This window comes from Neurospora tetraspora (genome assembly GCF_033439725.1).
Source record: "Neurospora tetraspora strain CBS 560.94 chromosome Unknown B0H65scaffold_9, whole genome shotgun sequence".
NCBI lineage: Eukaryota > Fungi > Ascomycota > Sordariomycetes > Sordariales > Sordariaceae > Neurospora > Neurospora tetraspora.
The window spans coordinates 465,585-483,792 of NW_026944391.1; the positions used below are offsets into that span (position 1 = coordinate 465,585).

General features: G+C 52.7%; 7 protein-coding genes across 7 annotated transcripts; 3 read left to right on the forward strand and 4 right to left on the reverse strand.

The window, feature by feature from the left end:
• Positions 1–1,317: 1,317 nt before the first annotated feature.
• Positions 1,318–4,227, forward strand: B0H65DRAFT_332703 (uncharacterized protein). Its single transcript, XM_062823525.1, has 2 exons — positions 1,318–1,410; positions 1,659–4,227. Exon 2 carries the CDS (start codon positions 1,699–1,701, stop codon positions 4,021–4,023), a length of 2,325 nt encoding a protein of 774 aa, XP_062676960.1. The 5' UTR covers positions 1,318–1,410; positions 1,659–1,698; the 3' UTR covers positions 4,024–4,227.
• A 1,942-nt stretch (positions 4,228–6,169) lies between these two features.
• Positions 6,170–9,148, reverse strand: B0H65DRAFT_561402 (Dolichyl-phosphate-mannose-protein mannosyltransferase-domain-containing protein). The gene is made up of 4 exons (XM_062830171.1): positions 9,007–9,148; positions 8,639–8,933; positions 6,936–8,574; positions 6,170–6,865 (listed from the first exon to the last, which is right to left on the reverse strand). The coding sequence occupies exons 2-4, from the start codon at positions 8,894–8,896 to the stop codon at positions 6,438–6,440; spliced, it is 2,325 nt and encodes a 774-aa protein (XP_062676961.1). The 5' UTR covers positions 8,897–8,933; positions 9,007–9,148; the 3' UTR covers positions 6,170–6,437.
• On the reverse strand, positions 8,996–9,195 carry B0H65DRAFT_512484 (uncharacterized protein; the record flags this gene model as incomplete). The annotated part of the gene is given in 2 exon segments (XM_062828575.1): positions 8,996–9,148; positions 9,166–9,195. The coding sequence occupies 2 exon segments, from the start codon at positions 9,193–9,195 to the stop codon at positions 8,996–8,998; spliced, it is 183 nt and encodes a 60-aa protein (XP_062676962.1).
• An 899-nt stretch (positions 9,196–10,094) lies between these two features.
• Positions 10,095–10,917, forward strand: B0H65DRAFT_479912 (Endoribonuclease L-PSP-domain-containing protein). The gene is made up of 3 exons (XM_062827553.1): positions 10,095–10,350; positions 10,420–10,637; positions 10,703–10,917. Exons 1-3 carry the CDS (start codon positions 10,194–10,196, stop codon positions 10,817–10,819), a joined length of 492 nt encoding a protein of 163 aa, XP_062676963.1. The 5' UTR covers positions 10,095–10,193; the 3' UTR covers positions 10,820–10,917.
• A 627-nt stretch (positions 10,918–11,544) lies between these two features.
• On the forward strand, positions 11,545–12,060 carry B0H65DRAFT_436543 (uncharacterized protein; the record flags this gene model as incomplete). The annotated part of the gene is made up of 2 exons (XM_062825248.1): positions 11,545–11,625; positions 11,692–12,060. The coding sequence occupies 2 exons, from the start codon at positions 11,545–11,547 to the stop codon at positions 12,058–12,060; spliced, it is 450 nt and encodes a 149-aa protein (XP_062676964.1).
• A 204-nt stretch (positions 12,061–12,264) lies between these two features.
• On the reverse strand, positions 12,265–12,999 carry B0H65DRAFT_553150 (uncharacterized protein; the record flags this gene model as incomplete). The annotated part of the gene is made up of 3 exons (XM_062829944.1): positions 12,265–12,496; positions 12,616–12,865; positions 12,891–12,999. The coding sequence occupies 3 exons, from the start codon at positions 12,997–12,999 to the stop codon at positions 12,265–12,267; spliced, it is 591 nt and encodes a 196-aa protein (XP_062676965.1).
• Positions 13,000–15,572: 2,573 nt separating this feature from the next.
• Positions 15,573–17,272, reverse strand: B0H65DRAFT_332813 (uncharacterized protein). Its single transcript, XM_062823526.1, has one exon. It carries the CDS (start codon positions 16,827–16,829, stop codon positions 15,882–15,884), a length of 948 nt encoding a protein of 315 aa, XP_062676966.1. The 5' UTR covers positions 16,830–17,272; the 3' UTR covers positions 15,573–15,881.
• Between the last annotated feature and the right edge of the window lie 936 nt (positions 17,273–18,208).

The window sequence follows — 18,208 nt, forward strand, 5'->3', positions numbered from 1 at the left end:
GCCCACCGCGGTGGCTCAGCGCCTGGGGGTTTACCAGCAAGACACTCGCGATGTTACACCACGATGTTGGAGCGCTCCGCAAACCGACACTCGTCGAGATGAGCTGTCCTGGACATGCTATAGGACTGGAGTCGCCAAAACATGCCTGAATAGTGACTGTTGCAACACTGATCGTGGCCATGTCCTGCGCCGCCTTCACCTTCCCCTTGATTGGGAGGATATGGGTTATGGCCTCATAGGACAGGCAGTGGACAAGTGGCCGTGGGGGAAAGGGATACCCCGGACTTCAAAACCGCAACCGCAAATCGTCTGCTATCCGTCCAGGTCGTCCTGCGTTTCCAGAGAGGTCGGCTGGTGACCCCCCCAAGCAACAGAGTCCTATTCTTGAGATCTTCTGGTTTCCTTTGAGCGTTTGTCGTCAACCCCTACGCGTCCTCAGTAACGGAAAATTGAGAATGACGAACGGGCAGCAGACAAAGAGCTCACCGTTGGCATCATGCCCATGCCGACTTTCCCGGTTCTTGGGATAGCCCTGCGAAAAGTCCTCGTTTTGGTAGTGGAAGACTTTTGGAAGACTCGTGTGAGGTGCATCCAGACAGGGCTGACATGGGTATTTGGGTTGGTCATCGGAGAATCAGGGACACATTGCGGTGGAGCTGAGATGTTTGATTGAATACGATTGGCTCAGAGTAAGCACAGTGGAGACAAGCCGTCGATGTCTCGCTTTAACATCGCCTAACCGGCATCACACATCATGATCAACGCCGCAGCAAACAGCCTCTGGAACGAAAACCAACGGTAGGTAAATCGAGTGTGGCATTGGCACCGTGAACACCCCAAGGCCCCAAGCCCAAGCACAGGCGCTGGCGTGGGCAAGAGCAAGAGGAAGGATCCGCGCTCAAACCACTTCCATCCAATGGCGGGGACGCTAGCGTGGAGCTGCGCCGCTTGACCCACCCGGACCCTGGTCCGTCAGCAGGCAGCAACGTTCGGCCTCGCTCCATTCTCCATTTCTCATCACCCATCCTCTCCCCAGCTTCGACTCCGCGCCGTCCGCGATCCCTTTTCCTCCCTGGCCATCCACCACAGCGTCCTCCTTTCATCCCGTTTTCTCTCTCTCCTGCCTGTTGCTCTCGTCTGGTGTTTCTTCCCCGGGTCATTCGGACTAGTGCTATTGTCCCCATTCAGCACAGTTTGAACGACAATTCCGACTTGTTAGCCAAGTACAGCAAACATAGCCTGCTATTGATACCAAGCCTGAATACCAATTCGATACCCAACCCTTTACCTCTACGCTATCGCACCTTTCCCCAGGATCCATCTTTCTCCTGTTCGGATCGCCGCCTCCATCGCCTGCTATCGTGAACCTCAACGTCCGCGATTCCAGAGTCGAAGTCGCCGGGCTGCCAGGTATTTGTCAGCTCGTGATATCTCATCAAAGTAAGATAAAACCCGCCTGCTGGCAACTATCCCGCCCCGACATCCACCTCCACAGCCCTTGGCCAATCCTGTCCTGCCTCGTCTTGATAGGAGGAAACAGAGTGTGGGATATCATTGTGATGCATCCGGTGTAGTGACTCACTCGACGTCCTCGGTCTCCCACGCCCATCCTTAGCTTACACGCTTTCGCGAGTTCATGGACTGACCAGAGAAAACAGTCGACAACATAGCCCATCAACTCCACACAACACAGCAAACATGTCGAACCCTCGCAGGAGACCAGCGGGTGGCTTGACCCTCAATACCAACATGCTCCTACAAAAGGGAGCTACTTTCCACTCTCCCGCCACCCCCGCCTCTGGGGACTCTTCTGAGCGCGTCTTCGTCCCGCCGTCGCTCCCTCGCCGCTCCCACACCAACTTGGACGATGTTATCGACTCCCGCTGTCGCCGTGTTGCCCTAACTTTGGACGCCATCGAGAGGCAATTGGCCTCTTCGAACGACACATTTGTCTCGGCTAAGCAAAGTGGCGAGTGCATTCCCCCGCCTCGTGGGCTCCTTCAGAGAAACCTGGATTCGCCCATCATGCCCAAGGAGGTTGAGCAGGAGCGCCGAACGCTCCGTCCACGGACACGCCGCTCATCTCGGCACCACGATTCAGACAGCGGTCTAGGAAGCTCGATTGCTTCTACTTCCGAGAAGGATGCCTCTTTCAAGGCCAAGACCACGAGGACTTCGGCTGTCACCAGATCCGCCGCCGCTCGCGCAACATCAACACTCGATCTTCCGGGCCTTAGTGACCGTGCTACCAACCGCATCGTTGAATACATCTTGAAGCCTCTGCTTGCAAAGCCGGCTCTGAAAGAGTTTCACTCGCTTGTGCTCGAGTGCCCCAAGAAGATTCAGGACAAGGAGATTTTGTGCCTAAGAGATCTCGAGAAGACTTTGATTCTCGTGGCTCCGGTAAGCGAATCTGTTGATCCATTGGACGTTAGGATGAATACTTACCGTGCGCTACTCTTAAAGGAGAGGACCAAAGCTGCAGGCTCATACCTCGATTTCTGTCTCACGACAATTGACTGCCTCCAGGCAACCGTCCAGCACCTCGGCGACCGCGAGTTGACTCGCCCTCGCGATCTCCCTTACACCAATGGATATTTTGTTGATCTCGTCGATCAATTCTACAACTATGCTCGGCAGATTGCGGAAAGCAACAAGACCAAGGATGGCGCCAATGACATGGATATTGATCCGTACGACTCTCTTTTCTCCTGCAACTGTGCGGCTTGTGCTGACATTTACTTTAGCACTGATCAAATCAAGATCCACGGTGGCCCTCACATCAACGGAAGGCTTTCGGAACTGGTCCGCGTGAAGAAGAACGGACAGGCCATCTCCTTGGCCACTGGATTGCCCGTGGACCTTTGTGACAAGGCGCCGGAAACCCCAGTAAACTTCAAGCGCTCCCAAAGCGAGGAGGCTTTGGATGAAGAGGAGGTTATGCGCTCCATGGCTCGCCGGAAGAAGAACGCCAGCCCTGAGGAGCTGGCGCCGAAGAGATGCCGCGAGCCTGGTTGCAACAAGGAGTTCAAGCGCCCTTGTGACCTGACCAAGCACGAGAAGACACATTCCAGACCATGGAAGTGCCCGGTTAAGACATGCAAGTACCACGAGTACGGCTGGCCAACTGAAAAGGAAATGGATCGTCACCACAACGACAAGCACTCCTCAGCCCCACCTATGTATGAGTGCCTCTTCAAGCCTTGCCCCTACAAGTCCAAGCGCGAGTCCAACTGCAAGCAGCACATGGAAAAGGCCCATGGCTGGACGTACGTTAGGACCAAAACCAATGGCAAGAAGCCCAGCACGCTTCCCAGCTTGGGGCCCGATTCCGGCCATCCTACTCCTCAGCTGCAGAACATTGGTACCCCTTCGAGCGACCGCAGTATGAGCATCGCCACTCCCTCTGATGATTGGAACGCTGGGCTGTACCAGACCAACATTGAGTTCCCTTCATATGCCCCCGAGTTCAACTTCAACACCATCCCACAGCAGCTTGAGCTTGACTATTCACCCATCGACAACGGCACTCCATCAACGGATTCTGGCATGGACCACAATTCCGCGTATCAAGATCTCAACGAGTTCACGCTCATTGATGACATCTACGGTGCGACTATGCAACTGCCCAACCAAGTCATTTCTCCCTTTTACCCCAAAGACATGGGACAGCATCTCGGCGCGTACACCGCACCCGAGCTTTGCCACCCACATCCCGCCCATATTTCTCCCATCGGGCAAGGAAACACGATGCTCTTCACGCCCCCTACCTCATTGGGGGAAGTTGATGAGGGCTTTGAGGATCAAGATTTCGCCATGGGTAGCTGCAATAACGTCCCGGGAGATTTCATTTTGTATCCTCCTACCACAGACGCCTACTCAAAACCCACGTTCACTGAATCGCTCTTCGCGAACGTGGACATCCCGAGCATGGCTGCCGGCTATTCCCAGCCATCGTCTCAGGATATCTTGCACGCCTATCAAGGTGATTGGACTTCGCATGACATGAATGCTTACTTCTAAGTCAGACATGATGGGGAGACCGCGATTCACTGTGCTATGAGGCTATATGCCCGCGACTGGACCTGGAGGCTCCTTGACCCATCCACAGAGTACAGGTTGGAAACTTGGATGCACTGCCGATACTAAAAATGAAGATATGGAAAGAGAATATGACAGTCAATTCTACTCAATGGATTACTGGAGGAGGGATGGAATTTGATTTTATCAGCGGGTTTGAATGGGGTTTAGCGATTTTAAGGAGTTGATATCCTCCTGTTATATTATGATGTAATGAATGCGAGCCTACGATCAAGTGGCATTCGAAAGTGGCAGATGCAAAGACGCGTTTGCGGAGGAAGGGCAGAGGTGTGTTTGGCTGTTATGATGTTATTGTATTTATCTAGGCAAAAACAGTCCCTCCTTACCACTTCACATATTCTCCCAGATGGCTGAAATCGCGGTGCGTGCTAAGAACAGTAGCCGGGGTTGCCCAAGGTTTAGAACCAGCACATGGCATGGTGGTAGTTTCGTAGTCTCTTCCGTAGCCATCGATATCTCGAATGCGTTGTTATTCTCTCGACCGGTATCAACTCCATGTGACTTCCCTTGCTGATCTTGTTCGTTTCTGCTTTCTCTCCGTACTCGAATCCCTAACGAGAGATATGATATCATGATTCCGATCATTGACGGCCATTTGGTTGACCCCTGCACGCGCGGTTCACCCGGCCGGACTCGACGGTCGTTGTCGCCGTTATCTGTGCTCCACTCACAGGTAGAACCCCACTAAAACCGGCTGGCGGAGCGGCCGGAGGTCGTTCGGCCATCATGGTCCGTGCACGAAGCTCCAGTCCTTGCAACTTGTGGTGGGGTTTCCTTCCAGCCTAGAGCAGGAGCCACTTTTGCAGTTTTGCATCTCCTCTCCTACAAAACTTTTTTCCTCCAGACCTCGCACGTCGCGAACCGAACGAGCGCTTTCCATTAACGACGCAATCATCCTCCCAGTGCGGCGCCGCGCTTTTTGTTCCGCACTACGCAACGACCGATAGCTTGATCGCTCGCTCGAATTGGCGCAATTTTTTGAGGGTTTCTGTTTGGGTTTACGCCTCACGGCGACTTGATCTGGGGGTCATGGACTGAAACCATCAGCGACACATGCACCACAGCTGGGAAGTCGGTCGGTCGGTCGGATCGGGTTGGGTCTGATAGAGTGTGAGGGAACAGAGAAGACGGATGATCGAGGATCGGAATCGGCACTTGCTTGCTGCCCGCTGACCTGGCCTGCTCACTCGAGCTCGCTCGGTCTTGCAGGGGCGGTTATTACTCTGCCTTCCCTCTTCCCTCATCTCGTCTTCCTCTGCTTCCTCTTCCTCTTCTTCGTCAGATACCCAACCCAACCCAACCCGATACGAACCGAACCGACTTCCCCCTCTTCAAACCTCTCAAGTGGTACGTTCCCTACTTTTCCTCCTCTTTTCCTCTCTTCCCCATCTCATCCATCCATCCACCCAACCCCCCCCCGTATACCATGATGATTTTCGCAGCTCGCGCTGCAACCCTACCATATTTGTAATAGGAAGAGCCGTATGAACCTCCTCGGATTCGAGCCCTGTAACAGGGGGGAGATCCCTTTCGGCTGGCCCGCTATCTAAAAAGCTTGTCCCAGAAAGCCACTTCTCTTCGGGGAAAACGCCTGCATCGTCATGTGCTCGCGGGTATCTGGAGGATGGGGGGTAGTGCTGGCTGGTGAGGTTGGTGGTGCTTATAAACTGGGTTTCTGAAGTATACAAACACATCACAAATATTTGGTTACCTCGGCGATTTTGTTCTGTTTGAGGACTGTTTAAGCTAACTTGCTTTTAAAGAGACAGATTGTTGAGTTGTTCGTTCCGCAACAATTTGATGGCTGTGGTTGATGTGGTGGGATATCACGGTAGGTTTTGGAAGCCGTTAGGTTGTTTTGAGCTTGAACAACTCGTGTTGCTCTGATGGACCCGGTTACAAATGGGTGGATAGAATAATGTAATAATGAAGATGATCCAAGCTATTCGCATTCCTTCTTCCATGACCTGTCAATTGTTGCAGTGACTCTGTCCCTAAGGTACATATGTATATATAGGTCGATTCAGGATCTCACGGTAAGCAACAAGGCACCTGCTAACACAAGATTGCGGTAATCAGATTTGATTTTGATCTATGGTGAGAATAGCTCTAAATCCGTATAAGACATAGGAAAGTAACATGACTTTGAGATCAATCCCAGCTTTGTGATTTGCATGCCATATTCGTCCGCACCTTGATGTGCTCAGATTGAAACTGGAAACGCCTACACGCCACCTTCCCCCTTTTTATATTTCTACACACTCAGACACAACACTACTGTACATTCACAGTCTCCTGTGCACACGTTTTCACCGTTCCGTCAAGTGACGACGGATCTACTTGGCGAAGTGAAGGTCATAGCCCAGCCACTTCCTCCGGTTAACCTCAGGAGCGGTCAAACCAGGATATCCGTAGGTCAAGGGCAAGAAGAAGTACCAGCCAAAGGCGACGAGGGCCATGATGACCGCAGTCGCGATCCAGGCGCCAGCCATGCTCTGGCCAGCAAGACGCTCGCGGGCACTCAAGCGGCGCTTGGTGGTAGGGGCGACCTTCTTGCCCGATTTGCTGGGCTGGTAATCAGACTCCGCCGAGTCGGTGCTGAAGAGGAACTCCACGACCGAGCCAGCCACAAGTGCCGAGGCAAGGTGAGCCGGTAGATAATGATGCAAGAAGAGCTGACGGCCCATGACGAAGAAGGGGAAGTAGTGAGTTGCCCAGGCGAGGAAGAAGAAACCTGTCGAGTTGTACAGGCGGGATCGGGTACCTAGTATGTCCTGATTAGCTTCGTGTTTCATATCAGTCATTATGACAACGAGGAATGCAAGGGTACTTACGACGATCCATGGCGTCAAGCCCTCGGCGGAGCGAGAACTGATCCGCCAGGACAATGCCGACATAGATGGCTAAAACACTGCTAGCAAGCCACCAACCGATGGGGTTGCCAAGGAAGTAGATCTGCTGGCGAGTATCGTTCTGCGTCCAGAAGCTCACACCACGCAACAGGAAAGGCCACTGGTACGGCAGAGAGGCATAAGGATGGCTGCTTGTGAGCTGGTTGTTGTGCCAGAACATAGACCGCTGCAACTCGAACCACTTGCGCAGGAACGGCAGGGTCTTGACCTTCTTCTCAGGCTTCGCACGGCGCGCGTGGTCCGCAGGCAGAGAGGCAATGTCCTCAACAAGCCAGACGTTGGAGCTCTGTGCCAGTTGCTTGTTGCCATTGATCTCCTGCTGCTTGAAACCCCATTCCGGAAGTGGCTTCGAGTGAGTCCACATGGCAACCTTGCTCGGGTTGTGGATCAGCTTGAAGTGGCTGGAAATGCTCTTGAATTCCTGGTTGGCTTTTCCATGCTCGATACGGATCTCAAAAAGAGTATCCGCCGCACGGTCGCCGTAGGCATCTCCGATGGGGACGGTGGTGAATTCTTGGTTGGTAGGATAGTAAGGAGAAGCAACGTCGTGAGAGAGCAGGATGGTATCCGTGACGATATGGCGAAGCCTCACGAGATCATGGTTCTTGATGTGCTGACCGAGCTTCTGATCATCAGGGCCGGGGGGGAGAATCTGCCAGTAGTTGTTGGTATCGTTGAAGGGATAGCCAGTCACCTGTTGACCCTGGCTAGAAACACGGCCATCGTCGTATCTCAGCGGGTACCTGTCCGGGTGGCTGTGAAGGTAGGCCTTGGTCTCCTTGTGCCTGATGCTGATGGTGTCATAGTAATCAATGGTGACGGCGTTGGCGAGCATAATGTTGTCACTGAGGGTCTCCTGGAATTCAGGGGTCATGAAGTCATCGCCAGGTCCAGAGCGATTGAGGATCGAGAAGTGAACCTGGAACCAGAAGAGGTAGAAGATGAAGGGCATAATGATCAGACCAAAAGCCCTAGCAGCAAAGTGCTTGCCAAATTGGGGCAGAGTCAGAGCGCCACCGGGACGCTTGACGTCCAAAAGATCCCACAGGTCGATGCAGACGGCAGAGCCAATGGTGATGAAGGCGAAGAGGCCGACATACTTGGTGGAGATATCGCAAGAAAGGGCGAAGCCAGTCAGGATAAGCCACTTCCACCACTTCCTGGAGAAGGGCTCATGCCTCAGCTTATGGAACTTGATGTAGCAGAGCAAGCTGCACGCCATGGCAAAGACCAGGGTGGCATCGAGGAGAATCAGGCGGGTCTGGCCAATGTGAGCGTTGTCGAGGAGGACGAGACCGGCGGCAACCAGGCAAGCTGGAAGGCTATAACCCGACTCCCACATGATCATATAGACAACCGAGACGGTGAGGGCACCGAGAATGGCGGGAAGAGAGCGGAAAGCGACATATGGGACCTTGTTGGTGATGTAGGAATCGCCGATGTTCTCGAAGTGGAAGTGGCCATCATAGCCGACCAACCAGCCCATGAAGGCAAAGAGGAGCTTGCCAAAGGGAGGGTGCACATCGAAGAAGTATGTTCTCTCGAGATAATAGGACGCGAACTGTGTGACGGCACATGTCAGCCATGGCCAATGGATATATGGTGCACTCGGGTCATCAAGGTACCTTTCCAAAATGGACTTCGTCGAAAACGACCTCATCGGGATGGCTGATGCCCCAGAATCTGGTAAGGAAGGCCAAGGCCGTGACGAGGCCAAGAGCAAGTTTGTATTCGAGTTCGGAGCCGGCTTTGGCCGGAGCGACGGCATTCGGAACCTTGTCGGTCTCGACATCATCAGAAACGCCATTCTTGGCTTTCTTACTCGAGGCTGGCACGTTCCTCTGGCGTAGAGTGGCCTCGGGGGTTGCTGTTGTGGAGGCCATGGCGGCCGGTCGAAGTGGTTATGGACTCAGACGTGGCCTATTCAAAAATTGATTGATGGTGTTAGTTACTAAAAGAACGGAGATGGATGGACTGGAGCCTCATGACGTACCGTGAAGAGCAAGTCTCCCGTACTCTTGGGCGGTTAAACGCGAGGGATCGAACTGGCCCGTTGCCTTGTAATAGAGTGTTTGCACAATACTGGTGACGGGAACAAAGAAGAAGGCTTCGGCCACACCGACGACAACAGACGTCTTAAACCACGGCGGACGCGAGAGAAGGTGGGAGGTGGAAGTTGCATTTGCAGAGAACAAGGTGGCCCTACGGGATCCAATGAAACGGACAGCTGAATCGTCTCTCGACAAGGCGGACAGGGGCGCAAAGCAGAGAGCAAGAGGCTCGAGGGCAGAGGAGCAGGGTTGCAGGAGGCAGGAGCGTGAGGTGCAGCAGGTTGAGGTACGTAAGGAGGTACAACTGAGTGAGGTAAAGTGGCAGCTTTTCAAGCCGTTTCCGGCCAGCGACCGTGACAGCGCGGCATTCAATCTAGCGGCGGACCCACACGCGGCCCAGGGGTTGGCTGTTTTTGGGGACACTTTATCTCAGAGGCTCAGACGTCTTCCCTTTGGCCAGTCAACCCTAACCCGATGTATTGGATTGAAATTTCAAGGGGGTGTAAGGGACACTTCAGTCCTCTCGAAGCTGTTCCCCGGAAATTGGAGGATGGTCCAAGCTCCTTAGCTTCCACAGCTTGACAGCGGAAGCAATGACCGAGAGTGTTGGCTCATCTCGGCGCGACAGGTCGCAGCACCTCTACAGTTCAACCCTTAAAAGTTTGTTAGCGCGGTTCTTGTGACAGGGGTCTGCAAAACTTCACAGAAAAACAACGGGACAACCACATTCAAAAAGGAAAATTGGATAAAGTGTATAAAGCCTCCAAAACGCATCTGGTTGATACCAACTTCTTGCATGAAATGTGGTGGAATGGTGGTTGAGTTGCGAAGAGTGCGTAGTGAAGTCCCGCGCTAACGAACTTTCCAGGGGTGAACTGTACGGCCCGGCCCAAGTACCAGGTACAAGGCCTCTGCTAACCGGCGACGGAATGCGGGGTTGATGCCCCACGAACCCTTTGAGAATCGAGAGAGAGAGTGTGAGTCCGAAGAACGGAGGTGGTGAGGTTCCATTTTGTAACAACATTTTATCGGTAGGAACTGGACTCTGCATCCACAGTGTCAATGAATATGCAGTTGTAGACGAATAGCACATAGCAGCTGGTGACCCACAAATTGTTTTTCCATCTCAATGTTTGCCATTGCTGCCAGACGTGCTTCCAGAGTGATCTTTTCACCGTCTACTTTCTCCTCCGCCGCCATCTTCAGAACAACCAGTTCCGTTCAGCCCCTCTACCGCACAGTCACCATGTCTGCCACTCCCGTCTTCTCCAAGGACGCCGCTCCTCGTACGTGCTCTGAGCTGTATTAAGACTCACCAGTTCGGTCATGACTAACCTGTCTTGAACTGTATCTAGCTGCCGGCCCCTACTCTCACGCCATCAAGACCCCCACTGCCATCTACTGCTCTGGCCAGATCCCCTGTGACTCTGAGGGCAACCTCGTCGAGGGTACCATCCAGGAGAAGACTGCCGCCTGCATCAAGAACCTCAAGGCTGTCCTTGAGGCCGCTGGCTCTTCCATCGAGAAGGTCGTCAAGGTCAATGCCTTCCTTACCGACATGAGCAACTTTGCTGTAAGTCTTTACTCAGTCTGAGTCTCGTCTTCATTTGACCGTGTGATTTACTAAACGCTCTTCAGGCCATGAACGAGGAGTACTCCAAGTGGTTCACCCACAAGCCTGCTCGCAGCTGCGTTGCTGTTTACCAGCTCCCCAAGGGTGTCGATGTTGAGATTGAGTGCATTGCCATCCCCTAAATGCACAGGCGGCAAGCAAATAAAAACAAGGAAGCGGCGTTGGTTTCGTTAGCTACAAATGAGAGAGGAATGAAATCAATCATATGCTTCTTATTGAATGACGGCATTTTGAAAATGGCACCTGTGACGTTGATTCGGCCCACCCGCAACGTTCGACGCTCATCCGTTCCCCTCCCGATGATCTGGCACCCGGGGGCGCCGAGATCTCTCGGCTCAGGCCGATCAGACCCGGACGTGCCAAGCATAACATGTACCGGTCTCTCATCCGATTGCTTCTTCAGTCCTAGGTTGTTTTTGATTTGCATCGAGCCCATAAGCAAAAAACGTACATACCTGCTTGCGGTGATCAGTGTCATATCTGCGTCAACAGGTACGTGGAAAGTCGTAGACCTGAATGCTTGTTGATGGGCGGCAGTTTGGTATCATTGTATCGAAGCAAGAGGACAGATTCGCTAGCAAATTATGCAGTATAAAGTATTCACAACACAACAACCAACACATAACGTCACTCAGCATCAACTCAGCATCAACTCCACATACGACACGCTAGCTTAGAATCTTAATTTTATCCAGAACATTGCGCTGAGAAGCCGTTGACAGCACGGGTACCTGCGTTTTCACATCCTTGACGTGCTTCCAAGCTGCATCATCGAGCTTCAAAGCCATCATCTCAGACAACCCGCATATAACAACTATTCAATCCTGCATCCGGCATTCGATACACCATGGTCAACCCTCCAGTGCCCGTCAGTGGCAATCGAGGCGATGCAAAGCCCGACATCAGCGGCCAGTCTACGCTATACAAGGTGAGTACCGTAACGAGTGACACCATGCGCACTGTCCATATCAAATCGACTAACACGAACCTCCAGGTGGTCATGACCCCGATCATCTTCGTATCCTTCATCCTATCATTGGCCATTGTCGACCTGAAGTACTCCATGCACCGCTCTCATTATCACGCCGAAAGACGGCCTAGCAGGCTGCCTCCATGGCTTCATCGCATAGTGTACAAGTATCGGCCATACCAGTACACTGCCGTCGACGAGAACGGCAAACCAGTCGAGGACAAGGACGGCTATTATCACAGCAAGCAGCGAAAACTCATGGCCATGGAAGCCGATGACGCCTTTCAGATGCGGCGTACTGTGGTCGCGGGTCTTGTGCTTTCGGGCATGGTTGCGACATGGGGAGCTTGGTGGACGTTGAGATGGGTGCTGGCAAGGGTCTACTGGGTATGAGGTGTTGCGTGGGTTGGCCACACATATGAAGCAGTGGAAGAAGCACCTAGTTCATCCTTTTGGTGAGGACATCCTTCATATCTCCAAGTTCCGGGCATCTCATGTGCCAGCCTCTCGAACCTTCTCGTCGGCACTACAGATATAACAATGCTACGAGAGCACATAACATGACGGTACCACCGATGTAAGCACAAGACATCAACCTTAACCAACAACCATTTCGGTCCCGGTGTCCGCCCCCTTTTTCTCCTCCGTACCATCACCACCATCACCACCACCACCATCCCTCCGCCAAACATACTCCATCCTCTCAAAAATCTGCTTCCTCCCATCATCCTCCCTCACATACTCCTCGCTCTTCTCCTCCACCACCACCACAAACCCACCACGCCCATACAACCTTCTCACCGCCTCCAACTCCCTCGACGTCGCCAACCTACACTCGCGAAACCCCACCTCCTTCACGAACGCCATGGCCGCCGCAAAAAGCTTACCTCCAACGCCCAACCCCCGGCGCACCGAGTCATCGACAATAAGACACCTAAGCCAACACACATCTTCTTCTCCTTTCTCCTCTTTATGCTCCCCCCAAAGCGGTAGTAATCACCGCTGATGTAGACGACGCCTACTATCCGTTGTTCTTTTTCGTCTTGGGATTTTAGGATGGCAGACCAGACTTGGTTTCTTTTGTGTGTGAGCGGCTTCACTTTACCATCGGCACCATTATCGGCGGCGGCGTCCTCAGGGTCCTCATCCACGCCGTCCAGCCGCTTAAGCACCGGGCTAAGAGCGACGGCGAGCTGAGCTGAGCTTCGAAGGTGCGGACTCACCCGGCGAGGGGGGGGCGCAGAAATCCATGTGCATCTCTAGTGTGCGGCTGGGGATGCCGGGCTGGTAGCCGGGGAGGATTTGGATTGTTGGTGGAGTTGTGGGTGGCATTGCTCTTGGTCAGGGCGAGGGTGGGTGAGAATTGTTATGGGAGAAGGATGTTCGAAAGAAGGAAGAAAGGGCTGGCTGATGGAACTTGTTGTCTTTGCTTGAGAGGATGGGGTGGTTTGATTCTGGGATATTGTTCTAGGGGTGATTGGCGCAAGTTGACCATCCGACTGCTAGACTTGAGGATGAAGCAAGGATATAGAAACTCTACGCTTGAATAGGTTCTTCCCCTGGTTGTTGCGGCGGTACCAGTGATGTTGAGCTATAAGCAGGAAGAATGATGAATCCCACCCATAATAAGATCTTCAGTGTGCTTCGAGGACCGACCCCCTTGTCCCGGCTGTTCAACTTGCAGACAGGATTATTACGAACACCTCGAAAACCAACAAGTCCGACATGGCGAATGAGAATGGAGGCTCAGACACCATTGTAGGTACGGCTTAGACAAGCAACACGAGTTGGACACGCAAAAAGCGTCGTGGCCTCTCGTAGATAGATAGATGCTTGATAGACGTAGCTGATATGGGGTATGGTGAGTCGTTGGCTATGTCCAAGGCATTCATTCCCGTGCAAGCCCACAGCAATGCAGGCTGCGTACGGTACTACTGTGTATGTGCCTGCCACCGTCCCTGCCGCCGCCGTCCTCCGGCCTGCACGTCCCTCCCCCCGACATCAGACGACATGACGCCCGCCCCGCGGACCAGGCCTAGGCACCAGCGGGTATATAAAATCCGTTACCTAACCGCTCTACCACAACGGGACCTGCTGTGGTCTTATGGCGCAGTGGTTCCCATTGATGAAAACTTGCGCGGCGGCAGTCTTCGTAAAGTCTTGCAGCAAGCTGGGGCGTTGACGTATGTTCGACAAGCTTACCTGGGCGACTTGGCTTTTTTTGCTTTTTTTGATGGGTTGGGGAATGGTTGATCTGGACATATTAGGTACTCTCCGGTACCCTCTTGCACCATAACTTAAGACCCTGATTGTTGATCTTGATGTGATCAAAGAGTGGTTACCTAGTTTTCTCCGTACGAACATATCGACGGGCTCAATGGGGGTTGATTTTGATTCGAGATCTCTGCAGAGTCTGCCATGCCCCCCATATATGTAGAATGTTGTTGTATGTAGCAACTTCTTCTTAATCATCTGCTACGCGATCGATGCAGAAAGGAACCCAATGCTGGCAAATAAACAACACCCCTAGTAGAGGTACTAACGTGTTCGTTCACCTCGCCAGATCATGTTAACTGTTAGCTGAAAAGTCCAAGTGTAGCCAAGACATCCATCCCGTCGAACAGTCACTGCTGCCCGATATCACGCCTCAAGGGAGGTATTACATCAACATCGGATCTGATTATTCGATGCGAGACATAACTAGTTCAGTCCGAGGACTTCCTCCATGTCTTATCAAGAACCCGTCAACTCGGCACCCAGTGGAGAGTGTGAACGTGAAACATGGTAAAAACCCGAAACATAAACCTGGTCCGTGGGTAAAGGGAAGGGAAGGGAAGAGCAGGTAAACGAACGGGAGAGATTGCCGATAAGCGCGAGACAAGAAAGACAAGGGAGGGGATGGACATGGGTAAGTGTTTACTAGTTTTCTTTCTCTTCACGCGGGCATTCGCTCCGCCTCTGTTGAATTTCCTAGGGAAGTAGACGATTGTCCAGAGCAAGGAGGGAACGAAGGGAGAGTGAAAAGCCGTTATTGGCCTGTCGAGCGGTTGGTGCTAGGATTTCAAACAGTCTTGACCGCACAATGGTTCTTCCCTTCGGACCCTCCCAACGCCACCCGTTAGTTAGTCCTCTTCCCTTGACTCCCCTTCGGCAACTGGGGAGGCACCATCACCATCACCATCACCAACAAGGGTCCTATTCGTTATCATCAAAGGAATTTGCCGTGTTTGCATCATGACATGATGTTCCCACATACCTCTCTCCCGTGGTCTAGATCTAGTACCCCTAACCACCAGGGGTAAAAGAAAAGAAAGGGCTCCTTTATTCACCCTCAGGATTCAACGAACTACCTAGCGGGAGCCATGTAGCCTAACCGATGGTCCCTGATATTTGTGAAAAGTGAAAACAAACAAACGAATCAATAGTGAGTGAGCAAGCAAGACGACGCGCATTCCATGGCGCTAGGGACCACCGGGCTTGTAGGTACATTATGTGGTTGGTGGGTGATCCAGCCTCAGCCAGGTACTGTACCACCAACTTCATCCCTTGCCTGCGATCCAGAATCGGTTTCGAAGATTGGCAGGCAGTCCACTAGAACATGGCTTGGTGGATGAAGTGTGTTTTGACGTCTCACCAACATCATATCAAAGCCAACAACCGCTGAGTCACCATAACGAGCTGGATCTGAACTCGGAGCAACGTGTTGGTAAAACATGGTTGTAAACATGAAGGCGCGGCACAGTGGGATTGAATGACAGATGTCTGAATCAAAAAGCAACGTAGATTGCGCGTTGTTGTTGTTGTTGTTCAACACAGCATAGTAGCACCATCTCCCAGCCATGATTTGTCCAAATAGCTCTAATAAGTAGTAAACAGATCTGTGTGTGTGGTTGATCTGCCTGGTGTCAGATTGTATGTACGCCCCATCCATGAACGCTCGCTGGCCAGTTTCCTTCAAAAGCAAGATTGTAATGGCAGCAAAAAGGTGTACCTCCAACTCCCCGAAAATGCCCGTGTAAATGGTCCCAATCCCATGGGTGTAATACACTCGCAATGACTTGCCTGCCCTCATTTCCCTAGACGCCTTGAGTTCCCACGCTGACGAGTATAGTAGTAAGCAAAAATAGCAACGTGGATATATCAGGCCCCACGGCAGGGATTAGTAGTGGCAAGGAATATGACAAGGGGAAATGAAAATAAACATGGGAATCATTTCAACGCCAAGTCCCGTGAATCCCGCTCCGTCGACTGCTCTTGGACTTGAGGCCCACGTCTCCATTGACCATCAAGCTTTTCCATCGCGTGCCGACGCTTTTGCGATCCTTGCCCATGCTGCGCGCGCAATCTTGCCAATCGGATTTTGTAAGCTTGAGCTTGTCTAGCACTAGCTCGACCAGAATGCGATCCTCTTCCGAGCTCCACGGCTCCCCGTTGGCCTCTACCACTACGTCTGTCCCTGGCGCGGTAGCTTGTTGGCGCTCGTTCTTTGCGTTGTCGGCGTGGAGCGCGTGATAATCCGAACGGCCGAGCCCGAGAGGGATGACTTCTGGAGCTATGCGCGACCGTGGGGGAGTTTGCGGTCGGCTGCCGAATGGTGGGAGGAACTGGGGTGCTGCGAGAGGTGTCGTCGCTCTTTGTTGTTGTGATTGCTGTTGAGCATGTTGCAGCTGATTGTCGCGCTGGTCCCTCTCGTGATCCTCGTATAGATCTGAGTCTTGTTCATTATTTTCTTCTCTCCCACGCCTGTCGTCTAATGCGCGGTGGAGCCTTAGCGGAGGTGGCCGCTTGATAATTCGCTTGCGCTGGGAAGGCTGATGGGCATTCCTAGACCCGTATGACTCGGAGGTTTTTCTTGCGCGCAGACGTAGCTTGACTGGAGGCATCGCGTGGGACATGGGCGGGGTGGGCAGTTGCCCTTGGGATATTGTGTGGGGAGTAACGGGCTGTGTTGCGATCGGTGCACCCATGGCGCTGTGCTCGAGGAACGGATCGGAGGAGGTCATGAGAAATTGCAGAGACCGAGAAGTGGTGAAGAGGTTGTTGAACTCGGCTGAAGCAGGCGCCTGCTTAGGACTGGCAGGAGGTGAGACGAAGAGAGCATGCTGAGGTCGTGTCTGTGGAAGTTGCGACAAGTCGCTACCAAAGGCTGAAGGTAGCAGCATCTTGATTGGAAGCGCTGGTCGCAGTCTTCAGAGCGGTCGTAAAATGTTTGGTGTAGTGTAGGCGTCTTGGAAAACCCCAGCCCCAAAGATGTAGAGGAGGAGTATTGTAGACAAGCGCGCTCTTGTTTTCTCGGGATCAAGTGTTGGGGCGGTTTGCGCTTGCGACAGGCAACGATGAGCGGCGCGCGCAAAGGGGTTTGTTGATGTTTGTGTCGCGAGAAGGAGGAAGCTTCGGTTCAGTTCAGCAGCCGATCAAGAGTGGAAGTTGAGGCTGAAAGCAGGAGGCTACGCGATAGGTTGTTCAAAGTTGTTGTTGTTGTTGTAGAGAAGGCGGATCTCAGAAGGAAGTGAAGAGGTCCTGATGAGGAATAATGCGCCTAATAAGACTCCCCGAGTGCCGTCCAGGGTTCACAGGGAACATGCCCGCTGAGGCCCGTTAGCCTGCAGTTACAAAAGTGGGTCGCAAGCGGGCCACATGATGGGGCGAGCAAGGGGGCGCCTGCTCTTCGGGCTGTTACAGTTTCTATTGTTCTTTCATGAACCGCATTCCAAGGCACCCGAACTATCCATGACCCGAACTGGCGTCTCAAGGGGACCATGAGAAACGAGACACTTGATCAGTCACAAGGGAGCTTAGCTACCCTCGAGGATACCGAGTTCCCAGATATCAGACCTGCTGCAGTCGTTGCTAGTCGACAAGTCTCGAAAAGGTTGTTCAATCAAGCAAGCTGTGACGCCGAGATTGATCTTGTCAGTCATGTCCTACCATCCAAATCGGCGATGGTGTTGTGGCACACAGCTTATATTGGTTGCGATCGCTGTCAACAACAACCGGAAACGCTGGGTCGGATTGGCAAGGGAGCGATTTAATCTCGGCCGGCGAGAATGAACAGAAAATGGAGGCCGGGAAGGAATCGGGTGCGAAGGGAGCCGAACGGGCAAAGACACTTCGCCGTCTGTGTCACTGACAAAGCTGGAAACGCGTCCAACGCCAACCAAACGCGATGCAGACGCGTGAGATCAAATGAGCAATTGTCCAATGAAAACACACAGAGGATGATTGTTTGTGATTGGTTACAGGGTTTACACATCCAAACGATGGTAATTGCCCGTTCGACATTTCGGAGCCTTAGTCTTGGCACCGGTTCCGAAACCACCCCGTCGTTCACGACGACTAACCAGCACCTGGCTCGTCGACCCCGGCCGACAAATATCGTCTACTCTCATCCTTTCAGCCCTAATCGGAAATTGGAGAACTGATATCTGGACAGGCTATCTGGAGGCAATTTGAAAAACTGGCCATGAGTGACAGGAAACCTTCAGCTCTCTACACGATCCCAACCTTCTCTTCCATCTCCTTTCGTCTCACCGAACCCTTT